The sequence below is a fragment of the Sus scrofa genome, chromosome 8 (assembly GCF_054392235.1).
Source record: "Sus scrofa isolate SSC_HxYL_T2T_F1_AM1 chromosome 8, Sscrofa_HxYL_maternal_Yorkshire_Landrace_v2.0, whole genome shotgun sequence".
NCBI lineage: Eukaryota > Metazoa > Chordata > Mammalia > Artiodactyla > Suidae > Sus > Sus scrofa.
Window position 1 is genome coordinate 142,856,101 of NC_139390.1, and position 24,845 is coordinate 142,880,945.

Sequence of the window (24,845 nt, forward strand, 5' to 3'; positions counted from 1 at the left end):
CAGCGTCAAAAGGGCCCCGATGCCTGTGTCTGACCGGATCAGCCTTTCATAACAAAGCCACCAGGCGTCAAGGCAGGCACAGAAAATGGACTAGCAGTGTCTTTGCTTTCTTTTTGAGGAATCAAGAAGCTAAAAGGCTCCAACCCAGATCTTCTGACACTAGACGCTGTGCCCTTCAGTCCGAATGCAGTTTGGATAACAGGTCACCTGTAACAAAGGAAACCAAACAGCAGATTTAAGGATTGAAAAGTGAAATGAGCGCACGAGGCTGTGCCGTGAACCCCACGCCAGACGCCTCCCTGAGCACGTCCCACTAGGAGTCACCTCTGGACTGGTTCTAAAGTCCAGCCCAGAGAGGGCTCTCCTCCCGTCGGGAAGAGCTTATGTATTGGTGGGTCCGGAACTACTGCCGTGAAACACCATTCCTGGGCCTGAGAATTATAACAGCAGTTAAATAGCTAATATAAATTACAAGGTTTAGAGTCTACACTGTGTAAATTCTTTAGGAATTTTCTCCTATTAAACTGGAGTTTAAATGGGGAGGATTGCTTTTGGCTTAGAAATCACTGTGCCATGTAACCCGTGACAGGGAACCTCAAGGCACGGTGATGAGACAGGTCGGCATCTGGTACCCACGGCATCCCTCTCAGTTGCAGTCACTAGTTACTCCCCATTGCTCTCTATCAAAACCTGGCCTTAAGAGATCATATTCCCTCAGTCATTCTGCCTTATTTTATGAATTAAAACCCACATGCCATCTTTCCCAGGGAATCTCATACATTCAGGCTTCTGCGGGCGTTCCCCTCGTGGCTCAGTGGTTAACAAACCTGACTAGTATCGATGAGGGCGTGAGTTCCATCCCTGGGCTCGCTCTGTGGGTTGAGGATCCCGCATTGCCCTGAGCTGTGATGTAGGTCGCAGACTCGGCTTGGATCCCATGCTGTGTGGCTGCGGTGTAGGCCAGCAGCTACATCTGTGATTCGACCCCTAGCCTGGGAACCTCCATGTGCCGCGGTGCAGCCCTCAAAAGACAGGGAAAAGAAAGCTTTTTGCTAACTATTAATTACAGAATGAATGTCTTTCCCTAGAATAGAAATTTCAAGTACCAATAATCAAAGGGTGGGGCTGCCTTAACCTTTGCACTTGACATTGTATCACCTGTCTGCTCTCTGGGAGACTGATGTCCACGGCTTGTGGCTCCGTCTGTGACCTTGCCAACTGCCCTCAGTCTCTAGTGACGTGGAAATACTCAGGATGCCCACGCAAGGGCTGTACTGCGTGAAAAGGTTTTCACTGTGCACACGTCGTACAAACGCCAGAGTAACTCTGAGCAAATCTTTCAGCTTCAAGGAGAGATGGACGATGAAGATAATTCCACTTTACTCTGTTTAGAGCTGAAAAATGAATCCAAAAGTCATGAGAGAAAAGATTTCAGAGCAAGAAAATCCATCCGCTTGGGGAAACCCAGGAAGGCCTGAAAGTGTGACAACAGATGATTATTCCCTTTCCCTTAAAAGTTGCATTTGCGTATAAGGGATGGATGGATATTTTCATGTTTTTGTAATTTTAACATTGCATAGACTCTAACTACTATTAACTGATTGTATCCCTGAGAACAGAAATTTTATCTGTGTAGTCTCAGAATCCAAAACTCAGCTTGAGCCTTCACAGATGCTTGAACAGATCAAGCTCATATAGTTTCAGACAGATGATTTTTGTGTGATTTTGGAACCCGATTTGAGTATCTTTGCTTCCTGTGTTTTACCTGAGCTCCTGACTTGGGAAAGGCACTGCGGTGCATCAGGTGCAGTTTATCATTGTCCTCTGACGCTGCCTAAGAGTGTCATTGGGCCACGTACACCACAGCAATTATATAGACAAACCTGTTTTTAAAATACAAATAGAAGGAGTTCCTGTCGTGGCGCAGCAGAAATGAATCCAACTGGGAACCATGGGGTTGCGGGTTTGATCCCTGGCCTCGCTCAGTGGGTTAAGGATCCAGCATTGCTGTGGGCTGTTGTTTGGGTTGCAGACGAGGCTTGGATCAGGTGTTGCTGTGGTCGTGGCCTAGGCCGGCAGCTACAGCTCTGATTGGCCCCCCAGCTTGGGAAACTTCCGTATGCCATGGATGCGGCCCTCAGAAAGATAAAAAGACAAATAATAAAATAAAATACAAATAGAAAACAAATATCATAGGGTATCACTTGTATGTGGAATCTAAAAACCAATACTAATGAGCTTATTTACAAAACAGAAATAGAGTCACAGAAGTGGAAAAGAAACTTAGGGTTACCAAAGGGGGAGATGAATTAGGAGTTTGGGATTAACATGCGCCTGTTATACACCTGCATAGAAAATAGTTGACGAGACCTACTGGTGAGCCCAAGGAACTATACTCAATATCTTGTAATGACTCATAATGTAAAAGAATCTGAAAAAAATAGACATACATACATAGAACTGAATGACCTTACTGTAAGCTTGAAACTTACACAGTATTGTAAATTAACTATACTTCAATAAAAAGAAATTGGTCAGGGAGGTAGTTTAATAGTCCTTTGAAGATAAAGCAGTTGTATGCCAATGACTTTCTCTCTCCATCTAAATTGATTAAAGTTGTGTGTTACTATGTATCATTAAAAAATAAAGTTTAAATTAATGAGGCAATCATTAAAAATACAACTGAATTTTCTTAGCTGTTTATTAAGTGCTTAACCACAGGATTCGTGATTGTCTCATTGCTGCTTTGGCACCCAGCAATGCCTAGACTTTCAGCAGGGCGAGCTTCATTTACTACAGGGCCCTTGGTTCAAAAAGCGGGAAAAATGGCCTTAAATAAACTAAAATATAAAGTGTTTTCCTTTCTTTCTGCAGCTTCTCTCTCAACCTATTTACTGTTTTTATACTTGGCATTCTAAGTAAAGAACTATTCCATTTAGTGTGAATTTTGTATTTTGTATTTACATCTGTATCGTCCGCTTTACATGAAGATATAAGAGCATTTCACTTGCATGCAGGCTCGCTGAAATTACACAGTTAATACTCAGTGGCTTGTCACATGTGTGCATTTGCTTCTTACGGAGCAGGTACACTGGGTAACACGTACACTAGGTAACAGGGTGTGTGCAGGGAGCGAGAAGAACATTTTGGCCCCAGCGAGAAGTTCAAGTTGAGACAAGAAGGCAGGTGAAGGCCCAAACGTGGTACAACATTTAACCAAAGAGTAATACCTTCAAAATCAAGGCTGTAGAGTGTCTGATGTAGCTCAGCAGGTTAAGAACCCAACTAGCATCCATGAGAACGTGGGTTGGATCCCTGGCCTCGATCAGTGTGTTAAGGACCCGGCATTGCCGTGAGCTGCAGTGTAGGTCGCAGATACGGCTCGGATCTGGTGTGGCTGTGGCTGTGGTGTAGGCCGGCGGCTACAGCTCCGATTCAACCCCTAACCTGGGAACCTCCACATGCCGAGGGTGTGGCCCTAACAAGCAAAAAAGAATCAGGGCTGCAAAGTGGGGAGAGCTCTTGTGCCTCCGGGACCTGGGCCATACCTTGAGGCACAGAAGCCTCCCAGGCTCCCCCCTGCACCCCCAGCGCATCCTTCCCTTCTGGAGTCTGTCCAGTCTGCACCCCATCTCCACTTCCTCACCCTCTAGGTGCCTGGCTTTCCGGGTTCGCGGTCACAGTGGCCTCAATATTTCCCTCGCTTACAGTCTTGCTTCCTCTCAAATGACGCCCCCATCTGCTGGCCAGGTGACCCATCCAGATATTGTCATAAAAAACTGTGTGCTTCCTGCCTCCTCTCCAGAGCCCCCCTCCACCTCTGCCTCACTCCTTAAGATCTGACGCCCCAAATTATGCTATTCGGTATCTCTTGCACTCGTGACGTTGCCTCCCTTCGTGCCTACACCGCTCTTTTGTCTTTAACTTTGTCTAACATTTGTTCTGTCTCCCTCCCCTCAGCTCCTCCTGTGCCTCCTCCTCCTGGGAGCCCCGCCCCCCCCCCGGCCACAGGAGCTCCTCTCTTGGCTGGGCCAGATGCTCTTCCTTTTGCTCTCGATGCATCTCTGCCTACCTGTGTGCGGTATTCACCAGTCCTTTCGAATGATTGGTTTACCTTTCTTCCCCACTAGACTTGGGGAAGCTTCTTGAGCTTCTCATTCACCCGAGTGTCCCCAGGGCCATCTCAGAACCCAGCGTGCAAACTTCTGCCTAAGCTTTGTCACCTGTCATGGCTGTATTTTCTCCCCAGTTCATTTGGAAACTCTTCCTACACTGACTGCTTAAAAGCCCCCCAAAAGTTTCTCTCCTAAAATCCCTTCCTTCTGATATCGAATCTTTTTTTTTCTTTCTTGCTAGGAAGGCTTGCAGTAGTTTTCTCGGGTGGCCACCGACTGAGTGGCTTGAACCACAGAAATTTATTTTCTCGTAGTCCTGGAGACCAGAAGTCTGAGATGAAAGCGTCAGCAGAGCTGGTTTCCTCTGAGATTTTTCTCCTTGGCTTGTAGATGGCCAGCTTCTCCTTGGGTCCTCACAGGAAACCCCTTGTGTGTGTGGGTCTGTGTGGAAATTTCCTCTTCTTTTAAAGCCTCCAGTTATTTAGATGGAGGCCTATGCTAATGACTTCATTTTAACTTAATCACCTCTTTAAAGAGTCTGCATCCAGATAGTCACATTCTAAGTTGATGGGACTTCGTGTGATTTTGAAACCAGCTTATAACTTGCCTTTTACCCATGGATAGTTTTCTCTAAATTGGTTGCTGGTCTCCAGCAGCCTCCATCTGCAGAGAGGCAAGTTACAACACCCCCAGCTCTTTCCCTCCCTCCTGTAAAAGCCCCTTGTGACCATTCTGGGTCTGGACCTCTGAGAGTCCATGTTGCCGGGGTCGTTTTGCATATGTTGGCCTCCAGTGGTACATAGGAGCTGGGGGACTGCTTCTCCATATGACCTTTTCTCGTGTTTGAATAGATGATGACTTTGCATTTTCCTTTTCCTTCCTATTTTTTCTTTTTCCTCTTTTGTCTTTTTAGGGCCTATGGAAGTTCCCAGGCTAGGGGTCAAATGGAGGTGTAGCTGCTGGCCTACACCACAGCCGCAGCAACCTGGGATCCGATCCACATCTTCGACCTTCACCACAGCTCTCAGCCACGCCAGCTCCTTAACCCACTGAGCGAAGCCAGGGATCGAACCTGTGTCCTCATGGATACTGGTCAGATTTCTGCCGAGCCATGACGGGAACTCCTTCCCTCCTGTTTTTTCTGAACTCCCAGAGGATTTGGTGTCCATCTCGTACAAGTGAACGGACTGTGATGTGGCGTCACTGTCACGTCTTGGCTCTGACCCACCAGGAAGAGGTGCAGTTTTCGGGTATCGTTGACTTAGTGCTTCACTGGACCCTCTTTTTGAAAAAGCAGCTTGTATGCTACACGTTTTAGTGCTAAAGAAATACGGAACCCCAAATGCGTCATACATCGAATGCGTGTCAAAGTTATTCTCAAAAGCAGGACTTCCGAGTCGGGGGTGGAGGGGTCAGGGCTTTTGCTACTTTATTATCTTATTTACAAGGTCCTTGGAGCCAAACATATACTTTTTAAAGAAGCATTTACTTTTATGAGCCTGTGCTTATTTTATTAACTCATAATTGATTATCTCTTAAAATATTTAAAAATTTGTATATTTTAGGCTTGTGTTTTACGTAAAGATTTTTAAATTTGTAATTATAATTTATGATGTACAGTTCTGAATATTTTTCCAATTAAAAATTAAATATAGGAGTTCCCATTGTGGTTCAGTGGTAGCAAACCCGACTAGGAACCATGAGGACGTAGGTTCTATCCCTGGCCTCGCTCAGTGGGTTAAGTATCCAGCATTGCCGTGAGCTGTGGTGTAGGTCCCAGACACAGCTCGGATCCTGCGTTGCTGTGGCTGTGGTGGAGGACGGCAGCTTCAGCTCCGTTTCAACCCCTAGCCTGGGAACTTCCATATGCCTCAGGTGTGGCTCTAAAAAATTAAATGGTGTATTTAATTTTTTTTAACATGTTCGATAAACTTCTAAATAATCTCCTTGCACCTTTTATCATTTTTATAGTCTGTGATTGTTATAAATGTTATTGAAACATATTTATAAACCTTTATGTCACTTAAGCAGTTAGCCCAGAGCTGAGTTGGAGTGCACAGGGAATGATTTGCTGATTGACGGCAGGGAGGAAATGACGTAAATTAGAGAGGGGATTCGTAGATACCCCCTAATATTTTACTGTGAAGAGGGCACAAAGGAAAAAGTCCAATGAAACATTTGTCATTAACGTGAAAAATACCGTTAGCACTTATTACGTAAGATTCTTTGCTGAGCTGCATTTTCATTTAAATCCTCCAGACAAGCCCATGATGTAGGTCTCTTCATGCCTTATGTTTGGGGAAACTGATGCTTAGCAATTCAGCTGCTTACTCAAGGTCTCAAAGCCAGTGTGTTATGGGGCTGGAATTTGATCCCATGCCTCTGACTCCATGCTTGTTTCACTGTGACACAAGTTCAAGAAATTACACCATCGACACGTAGTCACCAGTTACTCATTGAAACCAGGGACATGCTGGATTCAGATGCTTGAAGCCAATGAAGCCCATAAAAAAGGGCACTGTTGCTTCAGTTGGTCATCTGACATTGTGTTACTCACCTTTGTGGCTCTTGGTGTCTTCATTGACAGATATGAGGTTAGTTGTGGCATCTTCCTCATAAGTTTGCTGTGTAGAAAACAAGTGTGTACGTGGGAACGTACATGCATACACAAGTGATGTATTTAGGGAAGACGGTAGCTGTGTAAACCAGTCCAGTCCTTTTGAAAAGCAGTAGTCAGGCAGTAAATAACAAGAACCTTAAAGAGGTCCACATCTTTGGCATAGGAATCCTACTGCTGGAAAAATAGTCTAAAGAACTGGTTCAAAAGACCAAAAAAGTGTGTTTGCATAGGTATATTCACTTCCGAGAAAAATCGATGGATAGTTTCTCAAGATGTGAAACCTGGTGTCTTAAGATCTAGGTGTATGACTTGGAGAAATGAAAACTTGTGTACGCATGTTCATAGCTGCCTTATGGATGATAGCCCCCAAGGAGAAACAGCTCAAACGGATGACTACGTGGGTAAAATGTGCGACATCCATTTAGTTGGATGTGGAGGCAGAGTGGAAAAGGGTCAGGAGCTGACGCAGATGCCACACGTGCGGAGCTTTGAAAACATCCTGCTGAATGAGAGTCACAGAGGACCACACACTGCGTGATTTCATTTCTATAAGGTGTCCAGAACAGGCGAAAATGCAGAGAAGGAAAGCTGACAGGCGCTTGCCTCGGGCTGGGGGAGGGACAGGCAGGTAGTGCGGGACTGCTGGGTGGGAAAGGGTGCCTTGGGGCGGGGACACAGATAGGCTCAAATTCTGTTGTGCAGGTGGCTGCACCGCCCTGCGAGCAGATAAAGAGACAAGGACTCGTGCACTTTAAATGGTGAAGGGGAGGCTGTGTGAATTGTATCAATAGAACTGGTTTAGAAACTTCAAAAAAGGAGTTCCTGCTGTGGTACAGTGGATTAAGAGTCTGACTGCAGTGGCTTGGGTCTCTGCAGAGGTGCAGGTTCGATCCCCAGTCTGGTACAGTGAGTTAAATGATCCAGCATTGCCACAGCTGTGTCAGAGGTCACAGTTGTGTCTCAAATTCAGTCCCTGGCCTGGGAACTTCCATATGCTGAGGGTGCAGCCATTAAACAAACAAACACACCAAAAACCTTCAAAAAATTAGAGAAAAATGAAAATAATCGAAATACTTATCAAGATGTCAAATACATTATACTCCATCCTGCTGCTGGAACGTGATGTAGTCACTAAATGTAAACCCAAGGGTTATGTAACAGCACAGAAGATATGTCACGGAATGGAAAATGTGGGAGAGTGGCGAGAAGTGGCCCTGTAGCAAAATATACGTCCCTTTGGATAAAGTCTGGCAGGAAACTCGGAAACAGGAGGGGCCGGTGAAGGGGATGTGTCTCCTCCTCTCAGAAACCCCAGGAAAATTGTCGGGAGTTTCCAAAGCACTTGTTTTAATGTCTCTTGAAATGGTAGCCTTGTGGTAGGTACAGGTGCCCCTGAAGATGCATGAAACATTGGAAAGGAAGGAAGAAGCCCTAGGGACAGTTTCACAACCCACGTGTAAAACCTCTAAGAAATAGACATTTAAATGCCAAAATCCAGTGGCGCATTTAAGGCAGATGGGTCTTGGGGGAGGTGCTGCTGAGTGTAGGGGCAGATCAGCCTCTCACAGGAAGCTTACCCGCTGAGCTGCTTGCGGGTCCTGTCTCCTCTGTGGGCCTCTCTGTGCTGGCAAGCTTGGAGGGAGGGGGTTTTCAGGCACCGGCGCTGGTGTCAGGTCCGTGATAATAACCCAGAGGAAGTGAGGACACGCAGCAGTGCGCACGGGTTACTGAGGTTCACCCAGATTGTACCCGAGTGAGGAAAAAGGGAGGAAGTCTGGTCCAGCCTGCGTGAGTCACCATTTCAGGGCCCTCCGCCCAGCTCTCCTCCCTTCCCAAGGCCACCTCACCTCTGCGCCTGTGCCCTTGACCCTCGCGAAGAAGGAACTCCAGCTGCCCTGGGCGGGGCGAACCCCAATTCCTGTTGGTCGGCCTCAGCCACTAGGTTGGGGGCCAGAGGGAAGAGGGGCCAGAGCGGTGGGGTCGATGGCCAAGACGTCTCTTTTCAGGAGCGTTCGCCTTCCTTGGTTCCCCCTGAATGTTTCCAGTACCCAGTGCCCTCAACGTCCTAGGTCCCCGAAAGAGCCGAGGCTCTTGCCAGGAGCAGGGAAAGTGCTGGGTCAGCAGGTCTCTGACCGCATGGACGGAGCAGTGATTTTTACTCCGGGTAAGAAGTGGGAGACAGGCTGAGGCTGCAGGGAGGGGCGAGCCTCCTCAAGGCGGATCCGCTTCCAAATCCAAAGAGAGCGCGTTGCTCTGGGCCCTGAGGTGTGGGAAGGGGGTGGGCAGTGGATGGACATCAAAGTCCAGGTTTTCTGTGGAGGGTAACATCCCGAGCTCGGGGGGAGGGCAGCTGCGCTTTGTCAGTGCCATTAGGATCCCGGGGGCCGGCCGGCGACACTCCCTTCAGCACGTGTGCCATCTGGACCGGCCCCGCTGCGCGGGCAGCTGAGCTGCACTTGCCAGAAGCTCCCCGCGTCCTTCCTCCTCGGACCCTGCCTCATTCCGTCCTTCGGTGCCAGGCACTGCCCTCAGATTTCAGACTCCAGCCTGAACCCTGGGGGTGTCCTCACAGGTCATGGCCTACGCCACTTCTTTGGTCTCCTTTTAGGAAAGGGACCCCAGGCCCCCGTCCCGTGGAGCGTTCTGAGCGGTTCAGCTGCTTGCCAGGAAGGCTCTGGAGTTACTGCGGGAAGCAGAGAAGGGGGCACTTTGGCCCTTCTTGTGCGGGGAGCTGGAATTGATGGCTGACCTGCCTGACGCTTTTCTGTAATTCTTTATTAACCCCTTTGCCCAAGTCCATCCTCGGAGCCCCCGCTGCACGTTTTGCAAACGGTTCCAGGAGAAACCACACTAGCGCCAGCCAGGTGGCCCCTCAACCACCCGAACAGCAGCAGCAGCAGATCCTGTGGGGACAGCCTGAAACGGGGAGAGGAGACGGGGAGAAAGAAAGCCTGCCTTCGAGAACGAGACTCCTGACTCTTCTGTTTTGCCTGGGAACCTATTATTTCAGAAATTCCTAGGGGAGTTCCCGCCTTGGCGCAGTGGAAATGAATCCGACTGGGATCCATGAGGTTGCGGGTTCAATCCCTGGCCTCACTCAGTGGGTTAAGGATCCGGCATTGCTGTGACCTGTGGTGTAGGTCGCAGAGGCGGCTCGGATCCCGAGTTGCTGTGGCTGTGGTGTAGGCCATCGGCCACAGCTCCCATTAGATCCCAGCCCAGGAACCTCTATATGCTGCAGGAGTGGCCCTAAAAAGACAAAAAAAAAAAAAAGAAAAGAAAAAGAAAAAAGAAATTCCTTTTAATATATGGCCCAGAATCAGTGCGTATTTTCCCACCAAGCAAATATTTTCTGGGTAAGAAAGCTATGCTTTGTGACGCTTGAGTCGTTGTAGTCTTAAGTATACCCAGCGCAATTGCATCAAGGGACTCTTTGGTCTAAAGCAAATCAAACTGCACAACAGCCTCAGTAAACTAGTTACACGTTGCCATGGCAACTGGACCAGCCTCAGAGGGAAGGGCAGCTTTCTTCAGATTCATCTTCTGTGTCTGCAGATTGACTTCCTTGAAGCTGAATCATGTGTCCTGGTCATCAGGACACGTGAGTTTCATTAAAAAAAAAAAAAAGGAAGTTTTTCATTTAAAAAAAAAAAGTTGCAGTCTCAGTTGATATATTTTGGCCTTTACCCTGGTGCCATTCCCGTCTTTTTATCTCTGAAAGGCGGGCTTTGGTAACTGGATCCTTTGGAACTTCCGTTCTTGCGTTTTGCGTTCACTAGCAGGGTTGGGACCTGACCAGGGGGGTGGTAGTAACTGAACTTTGGTGGCTGGAACATGACCTGTGAAACGCGCTGCTAGTTCCAGCTTAACTCCTAATGGACAGAAATGTGCATCCCTCGGAATCCAACCAGAAGCCTTGTTTCCAGACTATGGGAAGAAGTCAGGTTTCAGTGGCTTCTCCTGGGGGGAAACCGCAGGGGGCCTCCTCCCCAAGAATTAGGCTTTGCCTTTCCAGGCCACATAGCTCCAGTTAGCCTCAAAATACCCTGTGAGATGTGTGTAAATAACACAAACCACATTTACAGGCAGGGCCACCCAGGCCGAAAGTACAAGTCGTTTGCCCAGACTGGGATAATTAGGAACGGCAGGGGTAGAAATTCCAGCGGCTCATTCTCCATTCCTTCACGGAGAACCCCGAGAAGTCCTCCTTCCGCTCCAGAAACATGGCCAACGAATGGACAGCGGGAGATGGGGACGAGTCAGGGCTTGCTGATTCATTTTTAAAGGTCATCTTTATTTTATGAGGTTATTGGTACCTACAGTTACGATTTTTTTCAGTAACAAGTCTCTTGATGTTTCCTCTAATGAGACTGAAAACAGATTGAAAATTGTGCATAGTGAGACTGAGAGCTGGGGGTTGGAGAGGGCTGGGTCTGACGAGGTGTTTCTCCATAGAGAACAGATTCAGCTGACAAAAGCGATGCGTCCTCAATGGAAAGCACCTCCTTCCATGTCTTGGTCTGTTCAGGCTGCTGTAACAAAATGCCGCAGACTAGGGGGCTTCTAAGCTGGAGGCACTGATTTCTCGCAGTTCCGGAGGCTGGGAGTCTGAGGTCAGGGTGTCGGCTTCTTCCCAGCCATGGACCTCTCCTCGAATCCTCCCAGGGAAAGGGGCCAGAGAGCTCCCTGGAGCCTCTTTTTCAGGGATACCATCCCACCCCCTCCCAAATCACTTCCTCAAGGCTCCGCCTCCTAATCCCATCACCTTGGGGATGAGGAGTTTAACATACGAATCTCAGGGGGAGACAAACTTTCAGAGCAGAGCCACACAAGGACCCGGGTTAGACAGTGAAGGGTACAGAGATGTGAAGGTTTGAGTGGCGTCTTCAGGAGCTTACCTTCCCAGCAGCGAGTTGTAAGCACTCTAATGATACTGCATGCAGTCGGGAGAGATTTGGCCTGACTCTGTAGCCAGAAGGAGAAGAATACAGCAAAGTATTTCTTGGGGAATCTGAACGGGGCTTTTTAGGACAGGTAGGGAATCATAGATATTGAGGAAAGATCTTTTAGAAACCAGGAACAGTGTAAAAAGGCATAGGTTGGAGTCTGGAAGAAAAATACTTTTGGCCAAATGCCGCTTGAGGTTTAGGTTAAATCGTGGAACAGAGTTGGAACTAGGGCAAAAAAGTGAAAAAAAGCCATGTTTTGAGGTGTTCTGAAAAGGAGGTGGAGAACTTCAGACATTACCCCATGTAGAATCAAAGATTTGAAAATCAGAAGTTTACCTGTGGTCGGTATGTTTATGCAATGAGGCGAGATATTAGTAAAGTTATTTTAAAAAAACAAACAAAACAGATTCACACAGTCTAATCTATGTTCTAGAAAGATACCTTAACAGATTCGGCTGGAAATATTCTGCACTTATGTCAACATTCCTTCAAAATGTCATCAATGGTTTTGAAATACACCCCTGTACAAGGTTAAATGAGTTTGCACAGACTGCAAACTGAGGATGCCCAAGCAAAAATGCTGACTCAGGCATTTCAAGCGACAAGCATTAACTTCAAGTGCTGGAGGCACTACTGTTAGAGGCAGGGAAATGGCTTCCTGCCCCAGGAAACCCAGCCAAGTCCCTGAAATCACTCTCTCTCCTTTCCTCTCTTATAGGAACAGCAATGGAAAGCTTCCATGTACGGCAGCATGACTCCAAACTCCTTTACAAGCCCTCTGATTGAGAAGCCAGTTGGTAAAGTAAGACTAGCTTGTTTCTTGTTGACCGGTATGGTTTGCGTCTGCGAGCTGTTCTTTCTGTCTTGAGCTATTTGTGCGACATAGTGAAGTGGATCTCATAAAATCCAAACTGGGAACTCTTTGGTTGGCCCTTGTGGCATTTGCCCCGAGCAAAATGTTGAGCTGAGTGGTCTTAATCTGAGATGCTCTTGCCTCCCCTTCTGGCTCCACGTGCCTCTGGATGGCATCCTCCCCAGCTCCCTTCAATACCCTGCTCTCCCAGCTCTTTGACTCACCTCCCCTGCCTATCGGAACTTGTTGGAGGGGAAGAGGTGGCTTTTAGTCATTTACATTGTAGCGGACGGAAAAACAAATTCCTCTTCTCTCTTAGGCCGCAAATTGAACTGAAACCAAACAAACCAAAAAAGACTAACAGGAGAAAAGGTGTAGGACTACAAATAAGGACATCTTCCTAAAAAAGAAGAAATTGTATTTGGAGTTTATAGACCGTTTTAACCAAGAGTGATTCACTGTGGAAAGTGTTAAGAGAAAGGAAAAGGACCGGGGGCTTCTCTGGGCGGTGAATCGTAAGCTGGTCAATATAGGGGGGAAGTAGTGGAAGTTCGAGGGTTACTGAGGAAGGTTTGTCATATGCACACTCAGGTTGGCGCCTTTTCTACTGATCATCTCCGGGATTAAATGCCATCTTCTTCCTGGTACGGGAAAGAAAAACACCTTTCCAAATGTGTGCTTCCTTTACAAAGGAAAATTTTTGTTCTCCTTTTAAACAGAAAGGGAGAGGGCAGAGGGCTTTTCCCACATGTGCTGTTTCTCGGTTGCCTTTGGCTCAAGATAATCCTTATACCGAAGCGGCGTGTTTTGGGATGGCGTTTTCTGATGCGCTTAAACATCTCAGCCTGAAATCCAGCCACCATACTACCTCTTTCAAACCTACCTGTTGTTTAAACTATCTTATGGAACCCAAGACCTTCCCTCTAGAAGTGAAATTACAGGTATTTGCCTGAACTGCTATCAGTCCCTTCAGGGAGGGTAGAGCTGGACAGTTGAGAGTATGGGCTCAGAGTTCTTGTTGTGGCTCAGCATTTATGAACCTCACTAATATCCGTGAGGGTGTGGGTTTGATCCCTGGCCTTGCTCAGTGGGTTAAGGATCCGGCGTTGCCTGTGAGCTGTGGCATATGTCAAAGACATGGTTCATAACCAGTGTTGCTGTGGCTGTGGTGTAGGCTGGCGGCTGCAGCTCTGATTCGACCCCTAGCCTGGGAACTTCCATATGCCCTGGGTGTGGCCCTTAAAAAAAAAGGGGGGGGGGAGTTCCCGTCATGGCGCAGTGGTTAACGAATCCAACTAGGAACCATGAGGTTTCGGGTTCGGTCCCTGGCCTTGCTCAGTGGGTTAACGATCCGGCGGTGCCGTGAGCTGTGGTGTAGGTTGCAGACGCGGCTCGGATCCCGCGTTGCTGTGGCTCTGGTGTAGGCCGGTGGCTACAGCTCCGATTGGACCCCTAGCCTGGGAACCTCCATATGCCGCAGGAGTGGCCCAAGAAATAGCAAAAAAGACCAAAAAAAAAAAAAGGGAAAAAAGATGAGAGAGGGAGCAGTTTACCTAGGGTACCAGCCACCTTCCGGTCCTTTGCGACAGGATGCATCTTGGGACCACACGCAATCCAATGACTGGCATGAAACACAGTCACTATCCGGACGAGTCAAAAACAACAAAGTTCTTTCAATCGGCCTTTTCTTTCCAACTTATAGGTCTATGTGGGCAGAACTGGAGTGTTTGCGGTTTTCAAAAGGAAGTGAATCTATTTTCCTAGCAATTCCTGGTAGCTTTGTCTTGGCAGCAAGTCCTGCCGAGACCCCTGGCTGCAGAGGGTGAACTCCAGGCTGAACAGGAAGCCTCCTGCCCAGGCTGTCCGCGCGGCTGACGTGTTGCAGGCCCAGTAGGGGAGGCCCCCAAGCCTCTTGGGACTGACTCTCTGTGCTTTGTGTGCGGTAAGGTCTGCACGTCCCTCTGCTGACTTCAGTTCCAAGTAAGAGGAGCATCCTTTGGTCCAACAAACAGAACACTCTCGGAGCGTCACACAATGTGCAGGCGACAGCTGCGTTGCACTGCCTTCCTCGGTCGGCCGCTGTCCTCTGCCCCAGCCCTGCCTGCTTTTGACTTTATTTACGGAGGTTCTAAATAGACACCGCTTGGTGGGGATGGGAAGGAGCCATTTCGAAGGCTGAGGTCAAAAGTCAATGAATCCCAGAAGGGTCTCTTTTGATGACATTTTATTTCAATCCAGTAGCCGGTGCTGAGTTTCCTTGATGTTTTCCTAGACCTGATTAGAACCAACAGCGGCAGAACAGAAACACGAGGGGGCCTTTGGAAAATGCTTTTCAGAGAGCAGAAGGAAATCCAGTGCAGCATGATCACATTCTTTTTAATTTAAAAAGAACTGATGTACAATTTTGTGTTAATTTCTGCTGTACAGCAAGTTGATTCAGCTATACATACATATATATATATTCTTTTTATGTATACATATCTTTTCCATTATGCTTTACTGTAGAATATTGACTAGGAAGTTCCTGTCGTAAATCTGCAGTAACGAACCCGACTCGTATCCATGAGGATGCGTGTACGATCCCTGGCCTTGCTCAGTGGGTTGGGGACCTGGCGTTGCCATCAGCTGTGGTGTAGGTTGCAAACGTAGCTCGGATCCTGTGTTGCTATGGCTGTGGTGTAGGCCGGCAGCAGTAGCTCCAATTTGACCCCTAGCCTGGGAACTTCCATATGCTACAGGTGTGGCCCTAAAACGATGAAAAACAAAAAAAAAGAAAAGAAAGAGAGAATATTAAATATAGTCCCTTGGCTATACAGTAGGGCCTTGTCGTTTATCTTGTTTTATGTAATAGTTTGCATCTGCTCGTCCCAAACTCCCACTAGATCCCTCCCCTACTTCCTCTCCCCCTTGCCAACCACAAGTCTATTTTCTATGTCTGTGATTCTGTTTCTGTTTTGTAAGTAAGTTCATTTGTGTCATATTTTAGATTCCACATAGAAGCGATATCACATGGCATTTGTCTTTCTCTTTCTGACTTACTTCACTTAGTATGATAATCCTTAGTTCCATCTTGCTGAATATGGTATGATTTCATTCTTTTTCACGGTTGAGTAGTATTCCGTTGGGTATGTGTGCCACATCTTCTGTATCCATTCATCTGTCAGCGGACATATAGGTGGTTTCCACGTCTTGCTGTTGTAAATAGTGCTGCTGTGAACATGGGGGTTCATGTAAGTTCTTGAATTATATTTTGGTTCAGACATATGCCCAGGAGTGATCGTATGGTAGTTCTATATTTAGTTTTCTGAGGAACCTCCGTAGTGTTTTCCAAAGTAATTGTGCCAATTTACATTCCCACCAGCAGTGTAGGAGGGTTCCTTTCTCTCCACACCCGCTCCAACATTTGTTAGTTGTAGATCTGTAATGATGGCCATTCTGACTAGTGAGGTACCAGTGAGGGCACCTCATTGTCGTTTCGATTTGAGTTTCTCTAGTGATGAGCCATGTTGGGCGTCTTTCCACGTGACTGTTGGCTGTCTGTGTGTCTTCTCTGGAGACGGCCGTGTACCCGTTCCTGGTTCAGCGATATCTTGCCGTGTGTTCCTCAGGGCTCCCTCCCTCCCGGGGCAGAGCCAGCAGGTGGATGGCTGGCTGTACGGTGACACCAGTTCTGTCTTGGCGTGAGCAGAGCTTCTCCCAGAGGATACTCCTGCTCTCTTTTCTCCCCGTAGCTCTGGCTTCTGGGCTTAGCACTTTCTGCAAAATACTCTAATGAACTTATTTTGCCATCAGCTCTATGATATCCACCTGGAGGAGAGAAATGATGCCCCAAATATAAGCAAGTCAAGCTTGAATCATAGGGGTCAGTGGAAGGCAGCGTGAGGGATAGATAATGGAAACTATGGTTAATCTTTCCAGCATCCAAACTCTTTTCCTCACTGCTAAGAAACTCTCTGCTGAGTAAAAGGCTGCGAGCTGGACCCGGATGTAATTTCTGCTTACCCACATCAGGCTGCGCCCAGCTGAGCCAAGATCCAGTGTTTCCCGGCTGCGGGGGGGAAAGGTGTTGTGAAAACGCAGCTGGAAAACAGAGGATCCCAATGTGAACTCATAACAGAAGAAAATCGTATTTGGAGCCGACTCTGGCCTTTCCACTAAATGATAATGCTTTCCATTAGTGCTTCTGATTAGAGGGTAGGAAAGAAGGAGGGAGGCTTTTTGGAACAGAGAAGGAGAAGCCCTCAACATCATTCTGGGCAGCAAGCAAGCCTGCCATGTATGAGTATCCACCCTCAGATCAAGAAAGGTTTCATATTTTATTTTACATAATTGGAGTCAGCACCTTTTGAATGGAGCATACAAATTTATGCAAATAAAAATGCAAACGTTAAAAATATGTGTCTTGGGATTTCCTGGAGATGACCCAGCAGCTCCGTCCTCTTTGCCTTTGCAGCTGCTAAATAGTGGGTTGTGAAAGCGCAAGACAAACGTATTTCCCCAAATCCCACGGTGTTAGAACTAGAGGACTTTGTAATTTTTAAGAGATCCTCTGGGGGATGAATTCAGACAGACTCTTTTAATGTATTTGATTGTAAACATATTACCCACATGAGGCTGCACAGGCTGGCAGTAAAGCAGAAGGGATTGGAGAGTTTTAATAAATGGCAGAGTCAACGTGGACTATTGGGGGCATCAGAGAATCATGATGGAAGCAAAGGCAGGGATTTAGGGAGACAGATAATATTGGAAGATGACGTCGAATTCAACCTCCAGACCCTCCTACGAAATGCTCGCTGTTACCACCGACAGGAGAGGGGCCGAAAGAAGTTCAACTCAGCAAAGCGTCATGCAGATCACTCCAAGTCAAAACAAAACAACAAAAAAAACCCAGTCAAATTCCACGTCCTCCAAAAACTGCATCAGATACACAAACAGATAGAGCTGTTTGGAATTGAGAGCTGCCCCTGACCATGGCTCGGCCAACCTGTCTTTCTCAGTAGAATTTAGGTGGCAGGTAAACTTGTCCTCAATCTAAAGAAATGTAACTCTATTGCATTATTTGATTTGACCAGAAGCAAATGGAGAGATAAACAGCCTTGAAGGAGAGCAGTGCTGCTAAATGGACGGGTGGAGTTCCCGTCGTGGTGCAGCAGAAACGCATCTGACCAGGATCCATGAGGATGCAGGTTCGATCCCTGGCCTTGCTCAGTGGGTTAAGGATCCGACATTGCCGTGAGCTGTGGTATAGGTCACAGATGTGGCTGAGATCCCGCATTGCTGTGGCTGTGGTGTAGGCCGGCAGCTGCAGCTCTGATTCGACCCCTAGCCTGGGAACTTCCATATGCTGCAGGAGCAGCCCTAAAAAAAAAAAAGGCACAGATAATCAATTAATCAATCAATAAATAAATGGAAGGCTGGTTAAGAAAGTAATCAAGGCTCCCTTGTGTATTTCTGGATGTGTGAAGAGGAAACTGGAGGAGTGAGGTGGAAGCAACTGGATAAACAACAGATAAAAAGAAAGGAACTTGTGATCTCAGAACCAACAAAATATAGAGCTGCTTTATTTCAAAGCTGGGAGGCATCTGTGGGAAGAAAACAAAGAGAGGGGTTCCTTTTTGCAGATTGCTCTTTTGCTCCTTTTAGCACTGGAGAATTTTTCTTACCAAAGGAAAATTTAGCTTAGCCAACAAGGGCCATTGTAGGAAGAGTCTTGCAAGTCACGGCCTGTTGAAAATCACTGGCTGCTACATCATGCTGTCATGGCCGGGGCTGGAGAGACAGCATCAATTCTATGACAAGTACCTTCGGACTTAATACTCAGTGTTTAGGGCCCTAAGTGACCCAAGAAAATGAAGACACCAACCCACAAACGGCTCTGGGGCATATTGCAGCTTCCAAAAAAATATCAAGAGTCAGAAATGGAGTAATCAGAAGATCAAACTAATTTTGAGCACAGCAAGCCACTAAAATTGCTGCAATTATAGATAAGCATCATTTTAATTTTGAGGGTGAGTGTGCTTCTGTTGTGACCGGATCTCTTTCTCTCTGCATTCAGCTTCTGGTCACTGAGGCAAAATGCACGAAGCCAATTATTTTTCTTCTAGGGCCTCTTGTGACAAGGTGAGAGAATCTTCCAACATAGGTAATCGCTTTTCTTCTTCTTCTAAGAGAGTGGAGGCTTTAGTTGGTCATATGTCCACCCAGCTAAAAAGTGCATTTTTCAGCCTCCCTTGAGCTGGATGTGGCCATAGGATGAGATTATGGCCAGTGGGCTATGAATGCAAGTGATGTGTGTGCCATTTCCCAGTTGTGCCTTTCCGAGGAAAGGCATGCCCCTCTTGCTGGCTGCAATGCACACATGGGAGCAGAAGCTGAAACAGCCACCTTAGGCCAAGAGGGGATGGCAGAGAAGCAGCAAAGAACGGCTTGTGTTCAAATTGCTGTTGCCTAAGATGGCAGTCAACTTTCATCTTGTCTGCACCACTGCTCATTTGGCCGTGGGTACGGTAGCTGCAATGGTATCCTAGCACGCAGTTAAAGCAGGGGGAGAGTGGGCCGCATGCCCTGTCAGAAGTCACTTAGGACCCAGTGAGGGAGAAGGCAGAGCCAGGTATGGGGATGAAAAGGCTGAGTTGCTAACGTGTCCCCACCTCACGCCTCGGTGAGGGAGGGAGAGGTCAAAAGACTCCTGTTCTCCGTCTCTGAGAACACGGGGATGAACAGAACGCTGCTGGACGGAGAACCCCACTTGGAGCTCTAACAGAGCGAACCCAGGTATCTGTCCCATCATGAGTTTTGGAGAAGTTTGCCTTAGACTGGAGGCAAGCAATTTTCTGCTAAAAACCCCTCAAACTCAAGCACTGTAGTGGAACCCGTGATTTGCTCAAATAACATGTCTATTGATACTTATTGTATGTAGGAGATGTCATCAGTTTGGAAATATTTGTCAATACTTTCATGTAGTTGGCCTAATAGTCTGTTATTTCATCATCTGGAACAGGCTTGGATTCTCTGGGGCTCCAGGGAATCATTTTGGGCTCCAGCTTTTGCGCTAACTCTGTTCCGCAGGATTTATGGGAAGAGTGAATGCTGCCTCATACCTCGTTCTAGACCCACTCTCCTGTTATTTATATGAAATAACACTTATCACTTTGGCTTAATAAGTTAACCCTCTGAAACATCTGCTGACAGAGTCTGCATTTCTCACCGGGGTGACGTCCTGCCGATGGACTTAAGCTAGTAAACGCCAGCCTGGGTTTTGTTTGGGTGGTAGTGAGACTTAGGAGCTGCTACCAGGCGTTGGAGTCCATGCCCGTTGTTTCCCTTCATCTCTTTCCTCAAAGGGCCTGACACAGTGACATGCACTCAGTAGGCCGGTCATGCTTGTCCATGGATAGTTAACTGATCATGGAATTTTAGCTTATTTTTCAGCTGGTTTCATCTCTTATCCTTGTTCACAATGGTTATTGAATAGCTTTCCATGTGAGTGGGCTACTATGTCTATAAAATAGAAAAAAAAATGTAATCATTGCCATTAGCTCTGCCCTATAAATACTCAGTGACCAGAGATGAAAATACGGTTCCCTTAAGGTTCGATTCCTGAGTTCTCACCACCACCCAAACAAAACCTGGGTTGGAGTTTACTTCGTTAGGTCCCTTGGTAAGAGTTCAGCGGGGGAGAAGAGCAGCCTGATGCACGAGGACAAGTCTTTCCATCCCATCACTCCTAACAGACAAGATGACTCTACGAACAGGTTTGTAAGCTCCGAAGAGGTGGAAAAGGATGAAACAAATGTTTATACCAAGGGCAGTTCAGTTGATGTCCTCCTGTAAGCAGAGAAACATACTTAATTCTAACTCCCCAAACCTATAGGAAATAAGTGAAAGATGAGCAATTCCTATCTATAGAATCTATTTCATTAGGCTTATAAAATTCATTAATTCAAGAGTTCCTGTTGTGGTTCAGCAGAAAACGAATCTGGCCAGTATCCATGAGGATATGGGTTTGATCCCTGGCCTCGCTCAGTGGGTTAAGGATCCGGCGTCGCCGTGAGCTGTGGTGTAGGTCACAGACACAGCTCGGATCCCGTGTTGCTGTGGCTCTGGCGTAGGCTGGTGGCTGTGGTCACAATTTGACCCCTGGCCTGGGAACCTCCATATGCCTCGGGTGTGGCCCTAAAGAGACAAAAAATAAAAATAAAGTTTATTAATTCAGAAATAAGTAGGTGCCTATACACTGTAAAAATGGGAAACAACAAGCTTACAAAAATCATTCTTATTCTCCAATCTTGCTTTACAGCTTATCTCGAAAGGCTGAAATACCCAGCGCTCTATGTACGGCCCAGCGCACATCCTATCACGATGTACTCGATGTTTGAATACGAGATAAATGTTTTGTTAACAGTGCACGCACGCGTGCACACACCCACACCCACACCCCATCAGCAGAGCCTTGCTGCGGGGACCGTGCATTATCAAAGGTCCTGAAGTCGTATTTGCAGCACACAGAACTATTGTTTGTTCTTTTCTTGTCTCAACGTGTGACGTTTTCCCATTAATATTGCCTCGATTTCTCTCCCAGAACCAGTGGAAAAGGATCGCCTGGAACTTCTGGTGGAAAAATGCTAAGTGGAAGTACTGCTTTTGTCTGTTATTGACCAAAAAGAAACTTCAATTTGTCGCGCCTGGGCGGGGAAAAGCAATGACCTGGGCTGACGTGGTATATGTGTATGCGCTATATTGACACAGATCAGAAAAATATACCCCTGGATTCTGAGAAACAGCACTACCAAATTACCAGCAGGATTAATACCGAATTTCTGCAGTTGTGCTCCCTTCCCAGTGCTCTGGGTACCCCTGAGAAAGCCAGAGGAAGCTCCTCTTGGAAATGCTGCATGCTAAGCATGCTGTGCCAGCCTCTTATTTCCGCTAAGAAATAAACAGACATCGAGTGCCTTCCCCGTGTGAGGCAGGGGGCTGTAAACAGTAATTCGGGGCAATTCGGTACAGAGGAGGACAGCCTAATAATTATCATTAGAGCTCTTCGCCTTGTTGGAGAACTCTGTGCCAAACATTCACCTACATCCTTCCTATCCAGCCTCTCATTTAATCACTTTACAGACGAAACCTGGAAGGGATAAGAACTCACTCAGGGTGGCAGACTGGTAGACGGCAGAGTTGGCATCCCACACCGGGCATGCCTGACTCAAGAACCTATGCCTTACCCACCTGCTGGAGAGATTTTTTTTTTTTTTTTGGACAATCTTTTTTTCTGTTCCTAGTTGAAATATAATCAAAGTTTCCTGAGAGGACACAGAAGGGCGCCCAAAGAACGAGGACCCGGCTTACATTATGGGTCATTCTGGCCACAGTGAACCAACCTTAGATTTTCATTTTCCAAAAGGCCCTGTTATAAATAGCAGCCACGCACACGTGGGAGATGATGCGTGAGGCTGCCCCTTGAAAGGCAGTTGCTCTACAAAGAACTTTAAAGGGGGTGTGAGGTGCAGAGGTGGCACCATGAGGTTTCTCACATCAAAACGGTAGCCCTCGAGCCGTTCCCTACGCCTGAGTGTCCCAGTTTAGCTCCTCGGGCAGCAGCCTTGGTGCTCACCTCATCCATGCGGCAGTGCACTTCATTCTAAGAGCTTTAACCCTCTCCGAGAAAAGAGACAAAGTGGCGTGATCAAAGTCCAGAATCACCATGCAGACGCGGGCAGAGCCCAAACCCTGGCCATCAAGGCCTGTGAAACCCTTCGTGTAGGCAGTTTGGATGCCTGGAAGACAGGGCATCTGTTCTCTTTAGTGAACAGAGAGCAGATGGCGTAAAAGTTTATGGTCTGAAGCGTAGGGAGGTAATTATTGGTGCTGCCATGAACCCCCCGATTGTGTCTGTGTTTTTAAAGGTCATTTCCTGGAATTTATGAGAGATACGGAATTACACTTGGGCCCCCATGGAACTCTGCTTTCACTGTTATGAACGTTTATTCCAGCCTACCTCACTTTAGGGTTGGCTGACTGCACGTCTGTCTTTTTGCAGGGGCTTGTAATCTCCTTGTCTGGGGGTCTGGGGGGAGCAGAATGGTGCCTTATTCACTATTTTTGTCCCCAAAGCACCCAGTGTAATTCTTTCCGTATCTTAGCTGGTAGAGGAGGGGGAAGTGGTAGGAAAAGGAAGGGAAAGAAATTCTCATTTTGTTTATCTGAGCTTATTGTTTTCAGATTACCTGGGTTCAGGCTGCTTTTCATTAAAATGCCTTCTGAAATCTCTCTAATGAATAGCTTAGTGAAAAAAATCAGCTTTACCTTAAAAGACATTTGCTTACAGAAATAGAGCTTAAAAGGCTCTATTCATTTGCAAAAGGAGGAAACTGTGATTTTTACACTAAGGACTTTCAAGGGGCATTCGTGGTAAGAGCCGTATAAAGATTAAAACGAAATAGAGGAGGAGGGGGCCAGAGAGGAGGCGCTCCTGCTTTGAGGCTGGGAAGTTGTTTTCTTCCTTTGCTGCACCAGTGAAAGTGATCTGGCCAAGGTCAGTGGGAAAATCCTAGCTGCTAAACCCCAAGTGCATTTCAATTCCTCTCGAACTTGACTCAGTTGACCTCTTCTCCAAAGTTGTTCCTCTCTTGGTCTTTATGCGAGCTGACTGCTCTAATTCTCATCTGACCTCTCAGTCTTTTTTGCTGTTTCAGCCTCCCTCAATAGTGCCTCCAGTTTTGTGTTCTCCAGTGTTCCTTTCCTAGTGCATTTAGAAGCAAATCAAGGGAGTTCCCGCTGTGGCGCAGCAGAAACAAACCCGACTCGTATACATGAGGCCGCAGGTTGGATCCCTGGCCTCACTCAGTGGGTCTGGGCTCCAGCATTGCTGTGAGCTGTGGTGTAGCTCACAGACGAGGCTCAGATCCTGAGTTGCTGCAGCTCCCATTCCACCCTGAGCCTGGAAACTTCTATATACCGTGGATACAGCCCAAAAAGAAAAAAAAAAAAAAAAGTTCTCTCTCCTTGAGCAATATTCTGCATTTTCTTGTTTCATTTGCTCCACATGTTCAAAACCAAACTGGTTCGCTTTCCTTTGCCGTCTCCCGAGTCCTCTGCTCTACACATGCTCCGTTCCTGTCTCGATGAGTGACCCTGACTTCTCCCAGCAATTTGAGCAGGTCCTTGGGTGTCATCCATAATCCCGCCCCCCCTCAGCCTCTCAGTCAGCCGCCCAATTCAGACGGTTCTAGATCCTTAAGATGGCACCTCTCCTCCCCTGCTGCCACTGCGGTCCTCCAGGCCTTCGGCATCGCTCTCTGGTTCCCGAGCAGCCTCCATCTGGTTTCCCTGCCTTCGCCCTCATCTTCTTTCAGTACCTCATCAGTATCACTGCAGAGTTATCCTCTCTGATTGCAAATATGGTCAAGTGGCTGGCTGCACTAAGAGGTGGCGTGGCTTCCCGCCGACGCCTGAGTCAGTCTCAATCCCTGAATGGTAGAGGGAGGCATCTGTGAAATACTCCCCTGGCCCAGCCTCCGCTCTGGTTGCTCACCACCCGTCCCGCCATCCTACCTTCTCCTCTCTCAGTCCCGACGCAGCCGTGGTGGATGCCGTTTCTTCTGCCTGTTCCAGCTTCGTCCCTCCCCTTTCTCAAAATCTGTCTTGCAGTTCACTCCCACCTCCCTTGCCCCTCCTCCTGCCCTAGTCAGAGTTAAAACTGTACTTTGTAGGTTTCTTTTCTGTTTTTACTATTTATTTATTTATTTATTTCAATTTTTTTATTGTTATTTCTCCAATACAATTTTCTTTTCTACTGTACAGCAAGGTGACCCAGTTACACATACATGTATACTTTCTTTTTTCTCACGTTATCAGGCCCCATCATAAGTGACTAGACATAGTTCCCTGTGATACACAGCAGGAACTCGTTGCTAATCTATTCCAAAAGCAGTAGTTTGCATCTATTAACCCCGAGCTCCCAATCCACCCCACCCCCTCCCATTCCCCCTTGGCAACCACAAGTTTATTCTTCAAGTCCATGATTTTCTCTTCTGGGAAAGGTTCTTCTTAATCCACTCCTCTGTTGATGGGCATTTAGGTTGTTTCCATGTCTTGGCTGTTGCAAATGGTGCTGCAATGAACATTGGAGTACCTGTGTCTTTGTGAGTCATGGTTTTCTCTGGATAGATGCCCAGGAGTGGGATTGCTGGATCAAGTGGGAGTTCTATATTTAGTTTTCTGGGGAGTCTCCAAACTGTTTTCCACAGTGGTTGCACTAATTTACAATCCCACCAACAGTGTACTAGGGTTCCCTTTCCTCCACACCC

The 24,845-nt window shown here is 47.2% G+C and overlaps 1 protein-coding gene and 1 long non-coding RNA gene across 15 annotated transcripts in view; one reads left to right on the forward strand and one right to left on the reverse strand.

Moving 5' to 3' along the window:
* The window catches only part of RASGEF1B (RasGEF domain family member 1B), a 699,288-nt gene that overhangs the window by 534,042 nt on the left and 140,401 nt on the right, over positions 1 to 24,845 (forward strand). For 11 of the 14 annotated variants that reach the window (XM_084970673.1, XM_084970675.1, XM_084970674.1 and 8 more), the window contains one exon: positions 12,403 to 12,486. In XM_084970673.1, coding sequence (XP_084826799.1) covers positions 12,424 to 12,486 — 63 coding nt within the window. In that variant the 5' untranslated portion in view covers positions 12,403 to 12,423. Of the gene's footprint in view, positions 1 to 8,680; positions 8,900 to 12,402; positions 12,487 to 24,845 lie in introns of those variants that run through there. The other 3 variants (XM_084970680.1, XM_021100312.2, XM_084970679.1) reach the window with 2 other exon arrangements.
* On the reverse strand, positions 11,002 to 24,164 carry LOC146401107 (uncharacterized). The gene is made up of 3 exons (XR_014813513.1): positions 24,091 to 24,164; positions 14,091 to 16,344; positions 11,002 to 13,178 (listed from the first exon to the last, which is right to left on the reverse strand). It is a non-coding gene; the product is annotated as an uncharacterized LOC146401107 (long non-coding RNA).